General features: G+C 40.0%; 1 protein-coding gene across 15 annotated transcripts in view; it reads left to right on the top strand.

Annotated features, from left to right (window-relative positions):
* The window catches only part of NEK11 (NIMA related kinase 11), a 282360-nt gene that overhangs the window by 97397 nt on the left and 164116 nt on the right, over window positions 1–20847 (top strand). For 11 of the 15 annotated variants that reach the window (XM_059889273.1, XM_059889277.1, XM_059889286.1 and 8 more), the window contains 4 exons: window positions 5659–5808; window positions 5902–5980; window positions 6407–6442; window positions 9633–9718. The exons of 1 other annotated variant lie outside the window; for it this stretch is intronic. In XM_059889273.1, the coding sequence (XP_059745256.1) occupies window positions 5659–5808; window positions 5902–5980; window positions 6407–6442; window positions 9633–9718 (351 nt within the window). The remainder of the gene's footprint in view (window positions 1–5658; window positions 5809–5901; window positions 5981–6406; window positions 6443–9632; window positions 9719–20847) is intronic. 3 more of the 15 variants (XM_015473594.3, XM_024996419.2, XM_024996414.2) reach the window with 2 other exon arrangements.

Raw genomic sequence — 20847 nt, 5'->3', positions numbered from 1 at the left:
TACCCCTCCTCCCCTTACCCTCTGGTAACTGTAAGTTTGTTTTCTACATCTGTAACTTTATTTCTGTCTTGTAAATAAGTTCATTTGTACCCTTCTTTAGATTCCAACATGTGAAGTCTCTTATGTCACATGAGCAAGGCATGCTGCTGCCACAAGCAGCCTCTGTGCAGCGAGGGGCTGAGTAACAGTTGGCATTGGAAAGATACTTTCATCATGGTTGCCAACCCACTTCTCGACCCAGCTTTGAACGCTACACATGTTTATTTCCCAGACTTTATGGTTTGTGTGGAGTCTATGACCATGACCCCAAGAACAGCTAACGATCAAAAAATCTTTCCCTTTTGTTTCCCCTCTGCCCTGTGATCTTCCTGCTGCAGTCCCTTTAGGCCTTACCCTGGGGTTTCTCGCATTCCCTCTGATTTTGGATTGGGCAGAACCCCTATGAGTTTTAGATGCTGTTCTTAGATTGGCCCCCTGTGCTTTTCAGGGAGTACCTGTTGACTGTTTTGAGGGTCTTTTGTTGTTTTGTCTCTCAGTCACTCACTCCATTGACTCTGCTGCTTCTCACACAGATGCTGACATTATGCAGGTCACGTGGCAATTGTGATTTGTCTCCATATACTTGTACCTTGAGGCTCAAGGAGATACTTTGTCACCTAACTTTGTTGAAAATGTTGGCCCTGGTTTTAAGTTTTGCTATCTAGCTGCTCTGTTTTACATGAGGATTCAAGGAAGATACGGAAACTATGCTCCCAATGTAACCACCATTTCTCCCCAAATACTCAGACCTAGCATTCTAACAAATTCCCTGGGAGATTTGTATGCACATTAAAGCTTGGGAAGAACCACTACAGATTCTGGGATATGATTGGCCCTTAATAGATAGTAGTTATTAATATATACTTCTTAAAATTTGTTCAAGCAGCCCCAGAGACATTCATCATATTGACTGAGTTTATGTTGATTTTCAACATTACTACACTAAAGACTTGTTTAGGGTAACATATTAAAGCAAAACCTGCTATACTTGTATTCAATTTCTATTACTCTACTTATTCAGCTGCTTAAATTATATATACTCTTTTCCAGATGGATATGTTAGGGTAGTCCTTGCTTATACCAAGTAAACATATTATCTAGAAGATCAGTAAAATTTCCATCACTAAAGTCATGCACCACTGTGGGGTAGGCTCTTCTCTGCAGAATCAGGGCAAATTTCAAAGAGTAAAATTTATTCATCTTGAGACAAGACAAAGTCAGAGTTACATTTGCAATTCATTATCAATCTGTGCTTCAGAAATCCTCTGGGCAGTTCTGGTCGATTTGGACAGATGGCAAGTTTATGGAATTCAGGTATAATTTGCTTCATACACCTGATCCCAGTCTTCCTTTTCACTGCCACATTCACCCCCTCAGGGATGTATTTGTTTACTTCTTCACAGTTGGCTGTATTTTGCAGGGGGTGGGGGTGGGGGAAGGAATGCAAGTTGCAGACTTCTAAGTAAAATATATCTCTTGTTTTTTTCAACTCATCTCCTTGCCCCTGACCCTTCCCTGCTGTTGCATTGCCATATTTAAGACCTGGGAGTCAAATAAGAGAAAAGCTTTCAGAAAGGATAGAAGTGATGAGTTTGAGATAATGTAATTATTCCCATGTAGATATGCCTGGTTGTAAACTGGAGAAAATTAAAACATAGACATATAGCTACATATATGTATAGTCATTAGAATACAAAGTATACATAGCAGATGGATTGTAAAACTGGTACAGGATAATCAAAAAATCTTTTGCCCCAAATGTCATCAAAGTTTCTACGATCATATTGTCTCATATTTCATTTACTGGCTCCCGTCCCAGATAGGTGCACTGGGACCATAGCAGATCCCTTTCCACAAGTTCAGTTCAGTTCAGTTCAGTAGCTCAGTCGTGTCCGACTCTTTGCGACCTCATGAATCACAGCAGGCCAGGCCTCCCTGTCCATCACCAACTCCCGAAGTTCACCCAAACTCATGTCCATCGAGTCAGTGATGCCATCCAGCCATCTCATCCTCTGTCATCCCCTTCTCCTCCTGCCCCCAATCCCTCCCAGAATCAGAGTCTTTTCCAATGAGTCAACTCTTCTCATGAGGTGGCCAAAGTACTGGAGTTTCCGCTTTAGCATCATTCCTTCCAAAGAAATCCCAGGGCTGATCTCTTTCAGAATGGACTGGTTGGATCTCCTTGCAGTCCAAGGGACTCTCAAGAGTCTTCTCCAACACCACAGTTCAAAAGCATCAATTCTTCGGCGCTCAGCCTTCTTCACAGTCCAACTCTCACATCCATACATGACCACAGGAAAAACCATAGCCTTGACTAGACGGACCTTTGTTGGCAAAGTAATGTCTCTGCTTTTGAATATGCTATCCCGAAGTCTCCGTGTGCTGCAGCACAGCCAATATCAGTAGCTCAAAATAAAATAGGTAAATGGAAAGCAGCATGCATTCAGTGTAGCTGAGAGGATTTCCAAAAAAAAGGAGTAGTTTTGCATCAAAATTGATTACCGAGTTGTCCTCTAAATCTAATTGTTCCATGGTCTATCTAGCCAGATAGTTCCTCATCTTTTTATAACCCCAATACATTCGTCAAGTATGACTCAGGTAGAATTATGTCTTCATGAAACCCAGATTTGACTTTGTGAATAGATGTTTATAATTTTAATGAAGTCCATTTATCAGTCCCTAACTTAATTGTTCATGCTTTTTGCATTTTACTTAAAAAAATCTTTACTTACACCAAGATCAGGCAGATGTTTACCTGTTTTCTCTTTTATGACTCTATTTTCATTTAGACCCACGTTTAATTGGTTTTTGTGCTTGAATATGATGTGAGAGAGGCATTTGTATGTAATATTTTCCATATGGATGTTCAACTGTCCTAGCATAATTCATTAAAAAGATCATCTTTCTCTCTACCACAGTGCAGTTTATCTTTGCATTAGTCAACTAGTTGACTATGTGCAGATCTGGTTTGATCTGTATTTTGTTCCACTGCTATATTTTTTTCTTCCTCGCCAGTATCATACTTTCATAAGAAATGTAACTTCATAATAATCTTGCTGTTTGGTAATACAGAACCTCCAAACTTATTCATCTTCAGTTGCCTTGGCTACCCTTTTCCTTTTGTAATTCCATGTAAACTTTAGAGTCAGCTACAAAAAAGTCTGCTAGGATTTGGATTTATATTGCATTAGATCTATAGATATTCTGGGGAAAATTGATATCTTCAGAATATTGAATGTCCCAATCCAAGAGTGTGAATTTATCCCTCCTTTTTTTTTTTTTTTTAAATTTCTCTCAGCAGAGTACTAAGGCTATAGTGAAGCGTCTTGCACATGTTGTGTTTAATTTATTCCTACATATTTGACATTTTGTGATGTTAATGTAAAGGACATTTAAAATTTTGTTTTAAAATTTATCTCAGGCTTATAGAAATGACCTTTGTATCCAACAACCTTGCTAAATTCAATTGTTAATTCTGGTAGTTTGTAGTGTCTTTTGACCTTTTTGATATCCATAATCATGTTGAAATGCTTAATGACAGTTTGTCTTCTTTTTAATCTTCACATCTCACTTGTTTTATGTTCTTTTGTCCTTTCTTGCTTTTTTGGTTTTAATTTAATTTTTATTGTTTGATTTTTTTCCCTCTAGTAACTGGTTAGTTTTACACTTGTCAGTTATACATTGTTTTACCATTCTTCTGGTGGTAACTCTGCTGCTAATACTGCTGCTAAGTCACTTCAGTCGTGTCCGACTCTGTGCGACCCCATAGACAGCAGCCCACCAGGCTCCCCCGTCCCTGGGATTCTCCAGGCAAGAACACTGGAGTGGGTTGCCATTTCCTTCTCCAGTGCATGAAAGTGAAAAGTGAAAGTGAAGTTGCTCATTCGTGTCCGACTCTTAGTGACCCCATGGACTGCAGCCCACCAGGCTCCTCCAGGCAGGCAAAAGTACTGAAGTGGGGTGCCATTGCCTTCTCCGCCTCTTATTTCTAGTGTTCTATAATGGGAATAGTCTCAGATTTGAAAAGAAAAGTACTTAACATAAATACAGTATACTAACGCATATATATGGAATTTAGAAAGATGGTAACAATAACCCGGTGTACGAGACAGCAAAAGAGACACTGATGTATAGAACAGTCTTATGGACTCTGTGGGAGAGGGAGAGGGTGGGAAGATTTGGGAGAATGGCAATGAAACATGTAAAATATCATGTAGGAAACGAGTTGCCAGTCCAGGCTCGATGCATGATGCTGGATGCTTGGGGCTGGTGCACTGGGACGGCCCAGAGGGATGGTATGGGGAGGGAGGAGGGAGGAGGGTTCGGGATGGGGAGCACATGTATACCTGTGGTGGATTCATTTTGATATTTGGCAAAACTAATACAATTATGTAAAGTTTAAAAATAAAATAAAATTAGAGAAAAAAAAAAAAAAGAGTCAGTTTAACTTAAACCAAATCATTTAACTTCCCTGAGCCAGTTTCATCATGTCAAAAAGGGGGAAAATATGTTATTGGCTCTATTTCACTGGGAAATTATGAGGCTCTGTTGAGATCTGTATGAAAGCGCTTTGTAATATGTAAAGTACCAATCATTTAAAAATTTTTAGTGTTATTATTTACTGGAACAGAAACATTTTCAATGTATGCATCCAGGATTTTCTTACAAATGCACATTTTGTTGAACACCCACAAAATGGTTAAAAAGACAGTATTCATGTATGTATGTATATATTGATAATATACTTTGCCTTTTATGTTTGAAGTTACATAAAACACAGGTACACAAGGTCAGTGGCAAATTTATTTCTGATCTTTCAAACAACTAATAAGAAAAGGGAGACCTGGCTAGTTATATAATTAAAAATACCCAGAAGGTAAAATTAACCCATTATTCAGGAGAAAAATTCTTTCCTAACACTAAGTTCAGGCAGAAATTTCCCCTTAGTTTTCTTAATGATGTAGATTATTTAAAATATTTTTCTACTGGTTTAGAGATGAGTGATTTGCATAGTTATTACAAATTACTGTTGGACTGATCTAGAACCTTAATATTCTGTTTCATATTCCTGAAGGGAGAATTTATGCACATTAATATGAGCTGCAGGCAACCACTCTCCCACCCTATTTGCAAATGGATTCTATTTAGAAAACTAATAAAGATATCAGCTTCCTTTTCAAAATTCTTGGGCACACATTAGAGGGAAGGCTAGGCTAATAAATTTAAATTTCATTTTGCATATATAACACTAACTGAACTGCCTTAGGAAGACAGTTTTTATCTGCATTTTATTTTTCCTTCAAAGAGGTTAATTCAAAGATTCCTTACTACCTTTATCAAATATTTATTGAGTCCCTACTCTGTATAGGCATATTCCTGTTGGATTGTTTGCTCTCCTCTGACAAAAGGTGTTCATTCAAACTTGCATTTTGTGCTTTCTTCTTTCAGTTTTTCCTTTTTTTTTTTTTTTAATAAACATGTATTTAAGTAGAAAACAAAGTGTATGTTAGTGCCTCACATCCAGTGCCCTAGCACATCTGAGGTTTTGTACTTTGTATGATGATCAAATTTAAAAGAGGACATTTATTCCTCATTCAGATTCTTTGACTATGTCTTCAGGTCCCTGGCATGCATTTTGTATGAGATGTGCTGCATGAATCATGCATTCACTGGCTCCAATTTCTTATCCATTGTTTTAAAAATTGTTGAAGGAGACACTCCTTCTCTCCCTGAGAGATACCCAAGACAGCTGAATGCCATTATGGAAAGGTATGGAAAGAAATGTATTGCTGCATAAACAATTTTAAATTGTGCTTACATTTTAGTTCACTTGGAAAATAATCTTCTTTTTAAACATTACAGCATGTTGAACAAGAGTCCTTCATTGAGACCATCTGCAATAGAAATTCTAAAACTTCCTTACATAGATGAACAACTACAGGTATTTAAAATGAAAGGGATACTGGGAAGTACATATTAGCATTTATATATCTTCTAGGACTTGAAGATGTGCTGCATTAAAGAATCAGTCAGAAAGAAGAAACAAGAACTATTTTAAAAGCTGGGGGAAATTGTTAGTAGTCAGTCTCTTTGCCAAAGTAGGTGTATGGACTCCAGTTCCCTGGTGCCCCAGATATGAGAAGTTAGAATTGTAATTTTCTCCCTAACAGCAATATCCGTCCTTAAGAACTCTTGACTCACAAATCTTTTCTCGATACTTTGTAAGTGTATTCCTGCCAGTATAGCAATGTTCTACTAATGATGCAAAATCTGAAGGTTTCATTAGGCCTTTATTATTCTACTCCTTTATTTTGTATCCTAATAATACTTTTTATTGCTTAGCTGAGTTTATTTTGTTTTCCTGTAGATTAGACATTCTGATGCAGAGAATCTGCCTTCAATGGTAAGAAAACAGAAAATGATATCCTTTCAGGAGGTTTTGTTTTTGTTTGTTTGTTTTAGATTTTATAGGCTTTTATAATCCAAATCCCTCAGGGAGATTTCCTTTAATTTTATGAATAATTTTAAGTGGACCCATAAAGCAGTCATTCACCTTCACAAATGGGCACACCTTTTCATCAGTATCCAGTTCTCAGTCCACAGGAAGCAGGGATGCTGACTTGATGTGCAGTTGTTAGTGGGGCACCCGGGATTGTGCTGACATTCCAGGGCTGGGGGGAGGTTGGTTAAATGACAGGCATAGATATGGCTTCTGTCCTTTGAAGCTTGACTGCTAGTAAGAGGATCTAATAACTGAGTAAAAGTAAGCAAGTAAATAAAATAATTGTAAACTATCAGAAGCACTATGAAGAAAGAAAACAGGATGCTGTGAAATACAGTAAAGGAAGGGCTTTGTTGGTCAGAGAAGGAGCAGGTTGACGTTGCAACATCAGTGAGACAATGAGAAGCAGCCAGCCCTACAGAAGCCTGAGTGAGAATGTTGGGATCACATGGAGTGGGTGCTACAAAGCTCTGACTTTGGTGATATTCCCTGGAGGAGGAACCCCTAAAGATGTGAGATGAGCATGACAGGAAGAGGAGGTGGTAGGAGCTCCCTGCTGCTTGTAGCTCTCCCTGAACATAGCTGTCCTCTTGTCTGAGGGCAGACTTCTGAGAAGAGGCTGGTTATTGTGATCAAAACCACAATGAAGGGTATGTGAGCTGACAAACAAACAATTCACAAGGTATCCAATGGATTCCCTGGGAATAGGGTGAGACAAGTGAGGCATTTGCCCTGGTGCAAAATTAAAGAGGATGCCCAAAACTCGGTAATCAAGATAAACTGTGTTGTAATGCAATGTTAAAAAAAATCCAAAGTGATGCTAATAAAAAATCCATAGTATCAAAGTACTGAAAGTTCAAAGACAGGATTCAACAAGGCTAGGATTAAGGTGAAGCTAAAATGAAGCAGGACACTGCAGAGCTTTCCCAGAGATCAAAGTCCCTCCATGGCCACTGTCACTGTAGAAAAAGGCCTTTTTAGTCTCCTAGCTCTCGCCTGAGTTCCAAAATGAAGACTCAAACCATAACTAATTAGAGAAATGAGGGAATGCAGAAACAAAAGAAAAGCAGTCAAGCAAGAAAAGTAAGATAGCCTAAATAATAGTTCCATGAGTCCTAGGTCTCCCCCCAAGGGATATATATAATGATCTGTTGCATACCTTTGAGTTGTTCTGCAGAATCTAAGACCCCCTACCCAGGTGGTGACTATATGATGACCACCAGTACGTAGACCTCAGACTGGTTGATGATTAAGATTTCCAAAACACCACCCTGCCTGTCACCTCACCATCTACCAGTCCTAAGGAAGTCTCTGAGCTGCAACCCTCGCCCCAAACGTTGCCTTTAAAAAACCTTCCCTAATGTCATGTACACACTGCTATATTCAAAACGGATAACCAACAAGGACCTATTGTTTAGCACATGGAACTCTCCTCAAAGTTCTGTGCCAGAGTGGATGGAGGGAGGGTTTGGGGAGAATGGATACATGTACGGGTACGGCTGAGTCCCTTCACTGTTCACCTGACTCTACCACAACATTGTGAGTCGGCTGTACGCCAACACACACATTTAAAGTTTGGGGAAAAAACAACCCTTCCCTGAAAGCTATCAGGGATTTTGGGTCTTTTGAATATTAGGTGCCCATTCTCCTTTCTTGGCACCCTGCAATAAACACTGTACTTTGCTGCACCACAATCTGGTGTCAGTAAATTGGTTTTGCTGGCAAGTAGACCTAAGGTCAGCTTGAAAAGAAAGTGAGGTGGAATGGTGCAAGTTCAGGACTGGGTTTGATATTGTATTCTCCAAGGCTTTTTGTCATTAATTAAAAAAATGTTATTGTATTAAAATATTATTTATCTTAGTTACTGAGTTTCTTGTACCCCTTAAATTTGCACCTGAGAGGCGAGTGCCCTCTGACCCTAGTCCTGGCCCTGGTGATGCTGAAACTTAGCCTCTGTGCACCAGTTCTGAGTCAAATGTTGGAGACAAGAGTTTGGGGTGAGGTAGAAAAGAATAGCTTTATTGCTTTGTCAGACAAAGGGGGACACAGTGGGCTCATGCCCTCAAAACTGTGTGTTCCAACCCAGGGGTCCTGGTGGCTCAGACAGTAAAGCGTCTGCCTACAATGCGGAAGACCGGGGTTCAATTCCTGGGTTGGGAAGATCTCCTGGAGAAGGAAATAGCAACCCAGTCCAGTATTCTTGCCTGGAAAATCCCATGGTTAGAGGAGCCTGGTAGGCTACAGTCCATCGGGTGGCAAAGAGTCAGACTGAGCGACTTCACTTTCACTTTTCACTTTATAGCAATGGCTCAAGGGTGGGGTTACTGATAAGGGTCAGGGTGTGTGCAGGGCCTTCACTCCTTTAGTCTGGTCTCAAGTGATCTCCTGATGAGCTTCTGTGGTCCCTGAGATTATCAAACTGTGACCTTCTCTGTGGAATGAGGAATGCTTCCTCAAGTAGTTAACATCTTCCATGTATTCAGGGTTTTAGTTCTACAGAAGAGCTCAGAGATACTGTTATACACATCCCTCGAGGGGGAACCAGGGCTCCGCCCCAAGGCTGCACTGTTGTGTTTTGCCTACTCCTCCCTTGTCTCTGCATCCCCTCCCTTCCCTGATCTACAGCTATTTGAACCTGCCCTTGGGAATCAGGGAAGGTCATGGAGGCTGAGTCTGTTCCCTGTAAACGAGAGAAACAGGTGACACAGAAAGACTTTCTTGCCCAGGAGCCCCATAAGTTTCTGCTTGGTTTCACTGGGAGTGAAGACATTGTCCGCTAACAGCCCTGAGGTGGGAGAAAGCTGTGTGTTCTTGGAGCTGAGAAAAGGCCTATCTGTGTCTTTGTGACTGGAAGTGAGAGAGCAGGAAGAGCAATATGAGGTTAGAGAGGTGGGCAGGGGCCTGACCCCACAGGAGCTGCTGTGTAATGTTTTAAACCCTTTACGGAAGGAAAAATGTTACTGGTGGGTTTGATTTCAAACCCCAGATCTGGTCAATAGTATCACACATCAGAAAAGGCCCCTGGTCATTTTATGCCTCTTCATCCCTGAAGAGGATTCTTTAAGGCATGTTATGGCTGTTCTTTTTTCAGGACCTGATGTGTCGATATTCAGAAATGGCCCTGGAAGACAAGAATTTGAATAGTCAGGAGGAGGCAACTTATATAATTAATGCTGTGTAAGTAATTGCTTTATTTAAAAAAAGCCCATTGAGTATAAATGTTAAATGCATTTATCTTAAAAAATCTATTAGTGATAAGCTGACTGCATGGAGTATCCTAGAATTCACTTAAGTCTTGCCAAGAAATTAAGGAGCTTCAGTAACTTGATGTTTCAAATCCCTTTGCCCGAGGTGGTAGCAAATTGAAACCATAAAAGGTTAAACCTCTACAAACCTCTACAAACCATAAAAGTTTAAACCTCTACAAAGCTACAAAGCTTACAGATCTGCAGGGTAGCTCTGCAGTTGCACTGTAAGTATATAAAGAAATTTATCTTTCAAGCATTTAGTGACATTTATGCTTATGAACATTCAGATTAAGCATAAATGGCTATCACATATTGTTTATTTAACAGGAACTGGCAGAGTATCTATTGAAAAGTTGACATTGTGGAGTCTTGGAATGATTGAAAATAAGCCAGAATTTACTTTCTTGAGATGTACATAAGAACTAGAGAATGTGTGTTTCATATTTCTCTCTCCTGCCTGATTCAGAGTTCCTATGCCATAACTTACAAGAGCCTAGAATACTATTTTATGTCAGAATAGCCATGTGCAGCTGTGCAGGCTGTTACTGCACAACTCCAGAGGGCACCACTGATGAGACCAAATCTATAATTTTGCTCACGGAACTGTATTTAATTTTGTGAGGACCCAATGAGAGTGACAGTCCCTCCCAGAGCTGTGCAAGGCTGTGAAGTAAGAACTTTAGCCATTAACAGCTTGATCTTCAAGGCCAAATTACACAAATATGCTTCTCTATCTCCCAGTCCGGTGGTTTGTCAACTGTGCTGTGTTTGTCTTCCATATCCACATTCAAACTGAGGGAACTGGGCCACCAAAGGTATTCAGTCATTTTTTAATGCATGGTTTCCAGTTAAAATACCCTGTACCTTAAGAGATATATCTTTAGGCATGCTCCTGTAACCTAGTTTTCTTGGATTACTACCTAATTTTTCAAGAGTGCTTGAAACTTCTCATTTTATTTTGTTAACAGGATACGTGACAATAGTAGATACCTTATCTTTAAAATAATGGACTTACTTGAGCTATCAATTTGCACTGTAATTGTGAAACAGTTTGCCTGTCCTTACAATTTTCGTGTGCTCGGATTCAATTCTTTGGGTGGTCTTTCACATTATGAGATATTGATTTCAAATTGTCACTGTTATTTTCAAGATATATGACTCTGTTTTGAGGGTTCTTTTTGGTCTTACAAAGACTAAGGGCATATGTATTGCTGAAAACTGCATGGCCCCTGGAGGTTCTGGTCCAAACTATATTCCAGAAGAATGAGAACTGCCTAGCAATCATTAAAATTTCCTCATAGTGTTTCTTCAGGAGGGAGTTGAGTGCAAAAGGCATTCCATTATTGGGCTATAATCAAGCCAAATGCCATTAAGAATGTGGCCGCAGACCTTTCAGTACATTTAACATATGCATATTACTTTAACTGAAGAAAGAGGCTCTTGAATAATATTGGCTAACATTTTCAGAGTTAATGACCGTATGCTTTGCTCTGTTATAAGCTCTTTGCCTGAATTAGCTCATTTAACCTCAAAGTGACCGTATAAAATAGGTACTATAATTAGTATTATTTAAATGATCATAGAGAGCTTAAGTAACTTGTCTAAAGGCATATAGCATGTAGCCTAATGCAGGAAACCCTGGTTCAATTCTTGGGTTGGGAAGATCTGCTGGAGAAGGGATAGGCTACCCACTCTAGTGTTCTTGGGCTTACCTGGTGGCTCAGATGGTAAAGAATCCGCCTGCAATGCGGGAGACCTGGGTTCTATCCCTGGGTTGGGAAGATCCTCTGGAGAAGGGAAAGGCTACCCACTCCAGTATTCTAGCCTGGAGAATTCCATGAACTGTATATTCCATGGGGTTGCAAAGAATCAGACACGACTGAGTGACTTTCACTTTCACTTTGAGAGCTAGGATATGAACCCAGTGAATGTTCTTAACCACACAATTAATCACTATGCCATGAAAATACCTACTGGGGAGGGGGGGCTTTCAAGATGGCAGAGGAGTGAGACGTGGAGATCGTCTTCCTCCCCATAAATAAATAAAAAATACGTCTGTATGTGGAACAGCTCCTACAGAGCATCTACTGAACACTGGCAGAAGACCTCTAAGCTAATCTCCATGTAACAGGGTAGGGCAAAAGAAATCAGAAAAAAAAAAAAAAAAAGAGCCAGAGGGATCAGGACAGGGGATCAGGACAGCACCTGTGCTTCAGGGAGGGATCTATAAAGGAGGAAAAGTTTCTACACACTTGGAAACCCCCTCATGGAGGGAAATGGGGGCAGCTTCAGAGCCTCAGAGGGGGGAGCATAGCAACAGGTGAGCAGAAGGCAAAGCAGAGAGAATTCAGTACAGGGATCAGTGCTGACCAGCACTTCCCAGCCTGAGATGCTTGTTTGCATGCCTGCCATGGTGAGTCGGGGCTGGGTGCTGAGGCTCAGTCTTTGGAGTCAGGCCCTAGGAAGAGGACAGGTTTAACTGCCATGAAGATAGACTGCTGCTGCTGCTAAGTCTCTTCAGTCATGTCCAACTCTGTGCGACCCCATAGACGGCAGCCAACCAGGCTCCCCCGTCCCTGGGATTCTCCAGGCAAGAACACTGGAGTGTGTTGCCATTTCCTTCTCCAATGCATAAAAGTGAAAAGTGAAAGTCAAGTCACTCAATCGTGTCCAACTCTTAGCAACCCCGTGGACTGCAGCCTACCAGGCTCCTCCGCCCACAGTTGAGGGAGTCCAGGGGAAAGCCTGGGCCAGCCAGAGAGACAAGGGACTTTCTAACTCTGAACGCTTGCAGATGGCAGGACACCACCTTTATAAGTGCCAGAGGCAGGATGGGCCACTGCTGCAATCTGTGACCCCAGGAGTGGGTGTGAAGGCTGCTGCAACTGCCATCAAGCTGTGAGCAGGCAGGTTACTGCCCATACCTTACTGGGAGCCTGTGTAGTCTGGCACTACCGAGGGACCCACAAGCTGGGGCCAACTTCCCTGGGAAAGCATATTACTTGCCTCAGGCTGTAGCAAATCCCTGCAGGCCTCTGCTACCACAGACACTCCTCACATATCCCAGCTATGTCTGCTGTACCTCTCCTGCTCCCCAGCCCGACTGAACAATGAGCCCTACGCAGCTGCTGCATTTGCTTCCCTGGTGGCTCAGCTGGTAAAGAATCTGCCTGCAATGCAAGAAACATGGATTTGACCCCTGGGTTGGGAAAATCCGCTGGAGAAGGGAACGGGCTACCCACTCCAGTCTTCTGGCCTTGAGAATTGCATGGACTGTACAGTCTATGGGGTCACAAAGAGTCGGACATGACTGAGCGACTTTCACTGTCTGGGCTGGGAACAAACAATGGAATGTGGCCTACAAACAGAGGTGGGGCCCAAACCAATGCTGAACACGAGGAGCTGTGTGACCAAAGAAGAGGAAGGGAATTCACCTCTGTAGCTGCAGGTGTAGCAGGTTAAATCCCCGCAATTAGCTTGAGGCTGTGGACTTTGGGGGCAATTGTGGACTTTGGAAGCAAGTACAAGCTGGAGTAAGACCAGATCCGAGTCTGAGCTGACTCCACAGTGCCAGCAGGTCCAGAGCCCTTCCTAGAAATATTAGAGGACTTTCTGAGTATGTAGATTGGCTGGAGCTCACTATGTGGCAAGGACAAGTAAGGCCATAGGAAAATATTCTTCTTACTACCACTCTGTCTTTTTTATTTTTTCATTTCATTCCGTTGTTGTTCTTTTTTTCTATAAGTGCTTTAATTTTTTGTTTTTACTTTTTCCTTTTTTAATGCTTTTTTAAAAAAATTATTTTATTGTATTTTTCCCTTTTTCTACAGTAGTTTTTCATTATATTGTATTTTCCCCTGTGTTTTTGGTTTTGTATTTTTGCTACTCTAGTTTTTTAGTGTTTGTTTTCATTTGTATGTTTGTTTATTGGTTTGATTGCCTCTTCTTTGTTGGTTCCTCTTTTTATCCTTTCTTCTTTTTTCTTTGTGTGAGTTTCATTGTGTGTCCCTGTATGTTTAGTGTTGCTTTTACCATTTGTCATGGGGTTTTGTCCATCCATTCTTTTGGTTTGTTTGTATGTTTGCTTGATATTTATTCTATTTCTTTCTTTCTTTTTATCTTCTGTGCTATGTGGCTTGTGGAGTCTTTGTGCTCCAGCCAGGGTTTGACCCTGAATTTCCAAGGTGGAAGACTGAGTCTGGAACATTGGACAACAGCAAACTCCTGACCCCATGGAATATTAATCAATAAGAGCTCTCCCAAAGCTGTCCATCTCAATGCTAAGACCTGACCCCACACGAAGACCAGCAAGCTCCAGTGCCAGATGATCACACCATACAACTAGCAAAACAAGAGCACAACACTACCCGTTCACAGACAGGCTGCCCAAAGGCATACTGAGCTCACAGACTCCCCAAAACATGCCACTGGACATGGAATTGCCCTTCAGAGAGACAGGATCCAGCTCCACCTACCAGAACACAGGCACCAGTCCCCCTGCCAACAGGAGACCTTCACAAGGCACTGGTCTGCCCCCACCCAGTGGAGGCGGAAGTAAGAGGAACAACAGCCTTGCAGCCTGAGGGAAGAAGACTTCAAACACAGTGAACTAAACAAAATTAAAAGAGAAATATGCGGCAGCTGAGGGAGGATGCTAAAAATGAAAAAGGCCAAACAAATGAAGAGGAAATAGGCCGTCTGCCCGGAAAAGGACTCAGAACAACGGCAGTAAAGGTGATCCCAAATCCCAGAACTAAAATGGAGGCACGGACTGAGAAGACATGCGGACCTATAAGAAACAAAGGAGAAATAAAGCTCAGGGCTCCCTTGCTTAATCAGGCTGGGGAATAGGAGAGGTACAGCAGACACAGCTGGGATGTGTGGGGAGTCCCTGTAGTGGCAGAGGCCTGCAGGGATTTGCTACAGCTTGAGGCAGGTCATGCGTTCTTCCAGGGGAACTGGCCCCAATTCGTGGGTTCCTTGGCAATGCCAGACTGTACAGGCTCCCAGGAAAGTGTGGGCAGTGGCCTGACAATCAACGATGAGCACCATAATGACTGAAATAAAAAATTCTAGAGGGAACCAATAGCAGAATAACTGAGGCAGAAGAGTGGATAAGTGAACTGAAAGAATGGTGGAAAAAACTGAAGCAGAGTAGAATAAAGAAAAAAGAATGAAAAAAAAATGAGGACAGTCTCAGAGACCTCTGGGAAAACATTAAGTGTGCCAACATTCGAATTAAGGGGTCCCAGAAGAGGAAGATTAAAGAAAGGGTATGAGAAAATATTTGAGCAGATCATAGTTGAAAATTTCCCTAACATGGGAAAGGAAATAGCCACCCAAGTACAAGAAGCTCAGAGAGTCCCATATAGGATAAGCCCAAAGAGAAACATGCCAAGACACATATTAATCAAAATAACAAAAATTAAACACAAAGAAATATTTAAAAACAGCAAGAGAAAAGCAACAAATGACATACAAGGGAATCCCCTTAAGGGTAACAGCTGATCTTTAAGCAGAAACTCTACAGGCCAGAAGGGAGTGGCAGGATATACTTAAAGTGATGAAAGGAAAAAACCTTCAGCCAATATTTCTCTACATAATAAGAATCTCATTTAGATTTGATGGAGAAATCAAAAGCTTTACAGATAAGCAAAAGTCAAGAGAATTCAGCACCACCAAACCAGCTTTACAACAAATGCTAAAGGAAATTCTCTTGATGGGAAACACAAGAGAAAGAAAAGGCCTACCAAGAAAAAAAAAAAAACAAAAAACCCTCAAAACAATACAGTAAATGGTAATAGGATCATATATATCAATAATTAATTCATTTACATTGTAAATGGATTAAATGCTCCAACCAAATGACACAGACTGGCTGAATGTATACAAAAACAAGACCCCTATATATGCTGTCTACAAGAGACAATTTCAAACCTAGGGACACATACATCACTGAAAGTGAGGGGCTGGAAAAAGATATTCCATGCAAATGGAAATCAAAAGAAAGAGACAAAGAAGGACACTACATAATAATAAAGGGACCAAGAGATCAATCCAAAAAGAAATTATAACAATTATAAATATATATGCACCCAACATAGGAGCACATCAATACATAAGGCAAATGGTAGCAATTATAAAAGAAGGAATAATCAGTAACACAATAACAGTGGGGGACTTTAACACTCCACTAACACCAATGGACAGATTATCAAAACAGAAAATTAATAAGGAAACACAAGCCTTAAATAACACATTGGACCAGTAGACCTAACTGATATAGGACATTCCATCCAAAAGCAGTAGAATATGTTTTTTATCTGGAACATTCTCTGGGGTAAAGTATTTCTTCTTATTTCTTTACAAATCAAGCCTTGGTAAATTTAAGAAAACTAATACTATATCAGGCATTTTTTCTAACCACAATGCTATAAGATTACATATCAATTACGGGGGGGGGGGGATGTAAAAAACACCAACACATGGAGGCTAAACAGTGCACTTCTAAATAACCAAGAGGTCACTGAAGAAATCAAAGAGGAAATTTTAAAGATACCTAGAAACAAACGACAATAAGAACAGAGCAACTCAAAACTTATGGGATGTAGTAAAAGCAGTGCTATGAGGGAGGTTGGTAGCAATACAAGCCTACATCAGAAAACAAGAAAAACATCAAATAAACAACCTGGCCTTACACCTAAAGCAACAAGAAAAAGAAGAAAAACCCCCCAAATTTAGTAGAGGGAAAGAAATCATAAAGATCAGAGCAGACATATTAAGGGCAGGGAAAGATAGAGGGCAGGAGAAGGGGGCATCTTGGACTCAATGGACATGAGTTTGAGCAAACTCTGGGAGACAGTGAAGGACAGGGAATCCTGGCATGCTGCAGTCCCTGGGGTCACAAAGAGTCAGACATGACTGAGTGAACAGCAACAACAAGAGCAGAAATAAATGAAAAAGGAATGAAGAAAATAATAGCAAAGATCAGTAAAACTAAAAGCTGGTTCATTCCAAAGATAAACAAAATTGACAAACCATTAGCCAGAATCACCAGTAAAAGGGGGAGAAGATTCAAATCAATAAAATAAGAAATGAAAAAGAGTTTACAATGGAAAACACAGAAACACAAAGGATCCTAAGAGCCTACTATGAGCAACTATATGCCAATAAAATGGACATCCTGGAAGAAATGGACAAATTCTGAGAGAAGTATAACCTTCCAAGACTGAACCAAGAAGAAATAGAAAATATGAACAGACCAATCATAAGCACTGAAATCGAAACTCTAATTAAAAATCTCCTAACAAACAAAATTCCTGGGCCAGATGGCTTGAAGGCAAATTTTATCAAATGTTTAGAGAAGAGCTAACACATATCTGGCTCAAACTCTTTCAAAAAAATTGCTGAGGGAGGAAAACTCCCAAACTCATTCTACAAGGCCACCATCACCCTGATACCAAAATCAGACATAGATGTCACACAAAAAAGGAAATCACCAGCCAAAATCTCTGATGAACATAGATGCAAAATCCTCAACCAAGTTCTAGCAAACAGAATCCAACAACACTTTAAAAGTATTCATACACCATGATCAAGTGGGTTTTATCTCAGAGATGCAAGGATTCAATACACACAAATCAATCAATGTGATATACCATATTAACAAATTGAAAGATAAAAACCATATGATCATCTCAATAGATGCTGAGAAAGCTTTAGACAAAATTCAACACACCTTAATGATAAAGAAAAAAAAAAACTCTCCAGAAAATTGGCAAAGAAGGAACTTACTTCAGCATAATAAGGGCCATATATATCAAACCCACACCAAACGTTATTCTCAATGGTGAAAAATTGAAAGCATTTCCTCTAGATCAGGAAAAAGACATGGATGCCACGCTTCTCACTGTTTTTCAATATAGTTTTGGAAGTCCTAGCCACAGCAATCAGAGAAGAAAAAGAAATAAAAGGAATCCAGATCGGAAAAAAAGAAATAAAACTCTCACTGTTTGCAGATGACATGATGCTATACATAGAAAATCCTAAAGATGCCACCAGAAAATTACTAGAGCTAGTCAGTGAATTTAGTAAAGTTGCAGGGTACAAAATTAATACAAAGAAATCCCTTGCATTCAAATAGAATGCCTAGTAATAAGCCTACCTGTAGAGACAAAAGACCTGTTTGCAGAAAATTGTAAGACACTGATGAACGAAATCAATGATGATGCAATGGAGAGATATAAGATGTTCTTGGATTGGAAGAATCAATATTGTGAAAATAACTATAGTACCCAAAGCCATCTACAGATTCAGTGCAATTTCTATCAAATTACCAAGGGCATTTTCCACAGATCTAGAATAAAAAAATGTTATAGTTTGTATGGAAACAGAAAAGACTCCAAATAGCCAAAGCAATTCTTGAGAAAGAAAAATGGAGCTAGAGGAGTCAACGTTCCTGACTTCAGACTATACTGCAAAGCCACAGTCATCAGTACAGTATGGTACTGGCACAAAAACAGAAATGAAAAACAATGGAACAAGATAGAAATTGCAGAGATAAAGCCTCACACATATGGACACGTTATCCTTGACAAAGAAGGCAAGAATATACAATGGAGAAAAGACAGCCTCGTCAAAAAATGGTGTTGGGAAAACTGGATAGCTACACATAAATTAGAATACTTCCTAACATAATACACAAAAATAAACTCAAAATAGATTAAAGATTTAAATGTAAGCCCAGAAACTATAAAGCTCTTAGAAGAAAACATAGGCTCTTAAAAGAAGCATAGTGTATTAGAAAACATAGGCTCTAAGAAGAAACATAGGCTCTTAGAAGAAACCATCGTGTCGAAACACTCTTTGACATAAATTGCCGCAAGATCTCTCACTCACCTCCTTGAGTAATGAAAATAAAAACAAAAATAAGCAAGTGGAACCCAATTAGACTTAAAAGACTTTGCATGGCAAAGGAAACAATAAACAAGATGAAAAGACAACCCTCAGAAGAGGAGAAAGTAATTGCAAATGAAACAGCTGACAAAGAATTAATTTCCAAAAAGTATAAGTAGTTCATACAGCTCAAAATCAGAAAAACAAACAACGCAATAAAAAAATGAGTAGAAGACCTAAACAGATTTTTTCCAAAGGAGACATAAAGATGGCCAATAAACACATGAAAAGATGCTCAACATCACTCATTATTAGAGAAATGCAAATCAAAATCACAATGAAGTATCACCTCACACCAACCAGAATGGCCATCGTCGAACAACAAATGCTGGGAAGTTTGTGGAGAAAAGGGAACCCTCTTACACTGTTGGAAGGAATGTAAACTGCTACAGCCATTATGGAGAACAGTGTGAAGGTTCTTTAAAAAAAAACAAAAAACAGGACTAAATCTGCCATGTGATGCAGCAGCCCCACTACTGAGCATATACCCTGAGAAAACCACAATTCAAAAAGATACATGTACCACAATGTTCATTGCAGCACTATTTACAATAGCCAGGACATGGAAGCAAGTTAGATGTCTATTGACAGATGAATGGATAAAGTTGTGGTACATATATATATTACTCAGCCATAAAAAGAAGGAATTTGAGTCCGTTCTAGTGAGGTGGATGAACCTAGAACTTGTTATGTAGAGTGAAGTAAGTCAGAAAGAGAAAAACAAATATTGTATATTAGCACATATATATGGAATCTGGAAAAATTGTATTGATGAACCTATTTGCAGGGAAGGAGAGGAGACACAAACAGAGGGAATGGAGTTGTGGACACAGCAAGGGAAAGAGGGTGGGACAAATTGAAAAAGTCACACTGACATATATACAACACTATCATGTGTAAAATAGACAGCTAGTGGAAGCTGCCACTGTATAACATAGGATGCCCAGTCTATCACTCTGTGATTACTTAGAGAGGTGGGATGGGGGAAGGAAGGGAAGCTTATGAGGGAGGAGATATATATGTATAATCAGTCATAATTCTATATATATAATTATATATATTATTATAATTAATAATTATAATATATAACTATATTAATAATTATATATAATATATAATTATATATATATAATTATGACTGATTTGCATTGCTGTATGGCAGAACCCAACACAGCATTGTAAAGCAATTTTCTTCCAATTAATAAAATATTAAAAAATATCTACTGTGTGAAGCCTAGAAGACAGGGCATATTCAATAACATTTAGCTATTATGGTACTGGGGCTTCCCAGGTGGCTCAGTGGTAAAGAATCTGCCTGCCAATGCAGAAGCTGCAGGAAACACAGGTACGATCCCTGGGTTGGGAAGATCTCCTGGAGGAGGAAATGGCAACCCACTTCAGTATTTTTGCCTGGAAAATCCCATGGACAGAGGAGCCTGGCAGGCTACAGTCCATGGGGTTGCAAAGAGTTGAATGCAACTGAGCATGCACATTCTAATAGCACCATTTGGGGATTCTTTTATGTGTCAGGCACTTTATATACATTATCTCATGTAATACTCATGATAGCCTGTTGGTGGCTCAGATGGTAAAGTGTCTGCCTACAATGCAGGAGATCCAGGTTCGATCCCTGGGTTGGGAAGATCCCCTGGAGAAGACAATGGCAACCCACTCCAGTACTCTTGCCTGGAAAATCCCATGGATGGAGGAGCGTGGTGGGCTACAGTCCTTAGGGTCGCAAAGAGTCAGACACGACTGAGCGACTTCACTTAATAGATGAGAAAACTGAGGTTCAGAAAGGTTCAGTAACTTGCTCAAGGATGCAGAGCTAATGAATGGGAGAGATGGGATTCCAACCCTGTCTGCCTAATTCTAAATTTGTGTCCTATCCATATTGTTATTTACTCCTTAATAGTCAAGATCCTAATTTATCTTACACTATGAAAATCAGTCATAGGCAGTGAAATGAGCAGAAATTTGCAAAGTACAAATTTTGCTTTTAAACAGAAATCTAATTTTAAAAATATTGCCAATTAACCACAGTACTGCTTGGCTAATTACCTACCCAGGGTTTATTAGTTTTTGCTTGGCAAGTCTTGAGAT

Source organism: Bos taurus, chromosome 1 (assembly GCF_002263795.3).
Source record: "Bos taurus isolate L1 Dominette 01449 registration number 42190680 breed Hereford chromosome 1, ARS-UCD2.0, whole genome shotgun sequence".
Classification (NCBI taxonomy): Eukaryota; Metazoa; Chordata; class Mammalia; order Artiodactyla; family Bovidae; genus Bos; species Bos taurus.
This window is presented reverse-complemented; position numbering and strand designations above follow the sequence as displayed.